The 3,571-nt window shown below is 46.4% G+C and overlaps 1 protein-coding gene across 1 annotated transcript in view; it reads left to right on the top strand.

Annotated features, from left to right (window-relative positions):
• CCDC125 (coiled-coil domain containing 125) overlaps positions 1-3,248 on the top strand; it is a 10,681-nt gene extending 7,433 nt beyond the window's left edge. The window contains exons 8-11 of the mRNA XM_027879146.1: positions 193-300; positions 1,286-1,457; positions 2,526-2,659; positions 2,773-3,248. Coding sequence (XP_027734947.1) covers positions 193-300; positions 1,286-1,457; positions 2,526-2,659; positions 2,773-3,027 — 669 coding nt within the window. The 3' untranslated portion in view covers positions 3,028-3,248. The remainder of the gene's footprint in view (positions 1-192; positions 301-1,285; positions 1,458-2,525; positions 2,660-2,772) is intronic.
• The last annotated feature ends 323 nt before the right edge of the window (positions 3,249-3,571 follow it).

The following is a 3,571-nucleotide window of genomic DNA, read 5'->3' on the forward strand; positions in this document are numbered from 1 at the left end:
TTGGGTGTTGGGTTTGGCAGTTTGGGTGTTGGGTTTGGCAGTTTGGGTGTTGGGTTTGGCAGTTTGGGTGTTGGGTTTGGCAGTTTGGGTGTTGGGTTTGGCAGTTTGGGTGGTGGGTTTGGCAGTTTGGGTGTTGTTTTCTGTGGCAGTTTTGGTGGGGTGTTTAACAGGTGGCTCATTTTGGGTTTTCAGCTGGCAGTTCTCGGGGCCTGCACCTGCAGCACGTCCGAGGGGCAGCCGTGCCCCTGTGCCAAGGTGGCAGCTCTCACCAGGAAACAGCTCCTGCATCTCAAGGAAGAGGTAACAGTGCCTAGCAGGGGTGGGAACAGGGGTCGGGGTGCTCAAGACCCAACAAACTCAGAAATGCTCAGCCACCACTGACACAAACTCGGGTGTTTTAAAGCCAGAAGGGATATCACAGATAGTGTAGAGCTTGCTTGTGGTGCTTGTAATGCCCTAACTTCTGCTGGTAGAAAAATTGTAATTATGTCTATTCAGCTTTACTAGTAAGAAAAACGACAACAACAACAGCAAAATCTTTTCCATTTTTTTTCCTTCCTCCCATATTTTTTATAAAAGGAAAACACTTCCTAAGTGTATGCACTCCATAAATGTACACACTGTGTGTGTGGACTGCCACTGACCTTCCTCCTTCCTTCCTGGCAGTGCATTCCACCCCTTCCTTGGGTTGCCATCAGCACCCTCAGCTGTGTCAGGAGGCTTATCTTCCTGGAAAATATATATTTACCTCGGGCTTAAATCAATAAATGTGACTTTCAAGCTCTTAATTTTCTTTTTTTTTAAATTTAGTGAAAATCTGTGAATTTAGAATTTTTGTTTTGTCTTTGAGTCTGGAAATGTGGAAGCCTGTTCTTTTGGTCCTGCTGAAGAAGTTCCAGTTGACTTACTGGTTTTGAAAATAAGGACTGCCCTGTCGCTTTTGTCCAAAATTATTATCCTCGACATAGGTTTCATTGTCTTTGCTCCTTTTGCTCCTGGCCCAGCAGGCACAGGACATTATTGCCCCCCTCAATCTCTTTTGCATGTGCAGAGATGAACAGAGATAAATACTAAGAGATGATTGTCTGTGTAGATGGCCGGTGGTTTGTGCATATTTAGAGAAAAGGCTTAATACACACGTCAAAATATGTCAGGAAAACCCTTCATTTGGTTCCTACTACTTCCTTTTTATTTACAAGTTGTCTGTGTCTTGATATATGCTTTAAATCTGATTTTGCCTTCAAGTTGCTTAAAGTACTTTAAATTTTCCCTGGATTAAAACCAGACTGAAAATCTGAAGAAGAGTAAGGATGAAGCGTTTCTCGTGGCAGATGCCTTCAGAATTGCCTTTGAGCAGCAGCTGATGCAGAGGAAGGACCAGGCCCTGAGACTTGCAGAAGGGATAAAGATGAAGAAGGAAACTAAATTTGCAAACTGGAGGCGTCTGAGGGGCACTGGTACCTGGGCCAGCCGAGGGTCTGGGAGGGTTGGCTGGAGAAGGAGGGAGCACGGGGCTTGAGCACCTTCTTACCCTGTGGGATGTGTGGCTGCAGCTCAGCTGCTGGTGGGGGTTATGGAGAGTCAAGGAAAAACAAAGCTGTGAATACTCACTGTGATATTAGATGGTGTGTTTGGTCACTGAGGAATTTCTACTCTGAGTTTCCTGTGTGAAATGCAGAGTGTGCAGGTCCTGTGGGACACTGGGGCTCCCAGTCCGGGCTTTTACTGCACTCTTTTCGAATTTACATGTGTATGAACTCCACTATTTAACTGAAAACATGATGGAATAAATAAGCTGCTGCACAGGATGGCAATAATATGTGGCTGTTAAAGATGCTTGTTATAACAACAGCAGAGAAAAGCCACGTGGAAGGAGACGGGACTGGATAAACTTTAGGTTTCTGGTTGGTTTTTGTTTTTTTGTTTTTTGTTTTTTTTTTTTTTTGTTAGGGTTTTTTTGCTGGTGGTGGTTTGTTTTGTTGTTTTTTGGGTTTTTAAAAAACAATTTAGCTTTTTATTTAGCTTCTGATTATTATTCTTACAGTTAGTATGTTACAGAGTTACAAAACCCTCTGTAAAAGAGGAAGAATTTGAATCTGTAAAATAGGATGAATTCTAATAATCCTTTCTATTCTTTAAAAAAAAGGGATAAAGAGAAGTATTTAAGTTCTTATGTTCTGGTCAAAACCACTGCAGAATTTAGGAATGGGACATCAGGATGTATCTGTGTTGGTAATTGACCTGCAGCTGCCAGGATTAGAAGTTTGATGGGTTTCCCAGAATCTTTGGGCACTCTTGGGGTGTGGTACTACAAGAGCAAACACCCTGACTTCCCTTAAAGCAAAAATATCGCTTTCAATTTCTGTAATCTGGTGCCCATGTGCTATAATTTTATTGTATTTTAATGCTTTTAGGAATCTTACAAATGGCCTGTGTCAGAGAATCATTGTTTTTTTCAGGCTACTTACTGTTTAAAAACTTAATTACCATGAATTCCACAGTTCATGCACTTTTGTTTCCTTCAGAGCGCCTCAAGTTCCAAGCCAACCAGAGCAATCTGGGTCAGAAGCTGTCCAGCCTGCTCTCCTCGGGTGGGGACTGCAGGAGGGTCGAGGAGCTGGACAACCCCCAGGAGATCCTGAAGATGCTGATAGATCTGGTCAGTATTTTGTTCAGACATGTTTTAAACATGCACAGTTTACAAACAGCGCCTTGTTTTTTACAAGCAGCTGACGAAGGTCCTTCTCTCCTTTCTCTGTTAAACACCCCCAGGTGAACGACAAGGAGGAGGCCCTGGCCCACCAGAGGAAGGTCAGCTACATGCTGGCCCGTGCCCTGGAGGCGAAGGAGGGTGTTTTGGGACGGGGAGAAGGGACGGGACCGTCGTGCCCCACTCACAGCTGTGGCCGCAGCCCCCCTCCCCAGAACAGCATCCCCTCGGTTCCCAGCACGGACACTCATGGAAATCCTGCAAAACCCCTGCGCAAGGCTCTGTCCTGGCCCTCGGGCAGGGGGGCCCCTCTGTAGCCACATGAGGGACCAGGTGGGTTTGTAAAAGAGAAACACTTTGTGGAAGTGCCACAAACCGCCCCGTGATTGCGTCAGTGTGAGGGTGCCGAGGCCGGGAGAGCCTGGAGACCTCGCTGTGCTGAGAGGGGCAGGGTTGGCCAATGTAGGGGTGATTTAAAACTGGATGGTGTGTTTGTGGGCTGCCTGAGCCCTCCCCTGCCCTTGCCTGGCCCCACATTACCTGGTGACAGCGCGAGAGGTGTCACCATGGGGGAGGATGTGGTGTCACTGGGGAGGGATGGATGTGGTGTCACTGTGTGTGGGGGGGTTGTGGTGTCACCACAGAGTGGGGATATGGTGTCACGAGAACCAGCAGGGCTGACAGAGCAAGAGGGACATTTTTGAGAGCTCTCTAAACACACAGAGTCAGGTTTAGAGAGGAGGTGTTTGTTTGATGGCAGGTGGACGGTGGACATTTCCAACAAATCCAGCACACCGACTCTCTAAAGCTGTCACTGTTTATACACTTCAGCAAACAAAGGTGTTAATGTCCATTGGCTGC

This window comes from Empidonax traillii, unplaced genomic scaffold (assembly GCF_003031625.1).
Source record: "Empidonax traillii isolate 1590-97213 ecotype Southwest subspecies unplaced genomic scaffold, ASM303162v1 scaffold51:size1492887, whole genome shotgun sequence".
In the NCBI taxonomy this organism is placed as follows: Eukaryota; Metazoa; Chordata; class Aves; order Passeriformes; family Tyrannidae; genus Empidonax; species Empidonax traillii.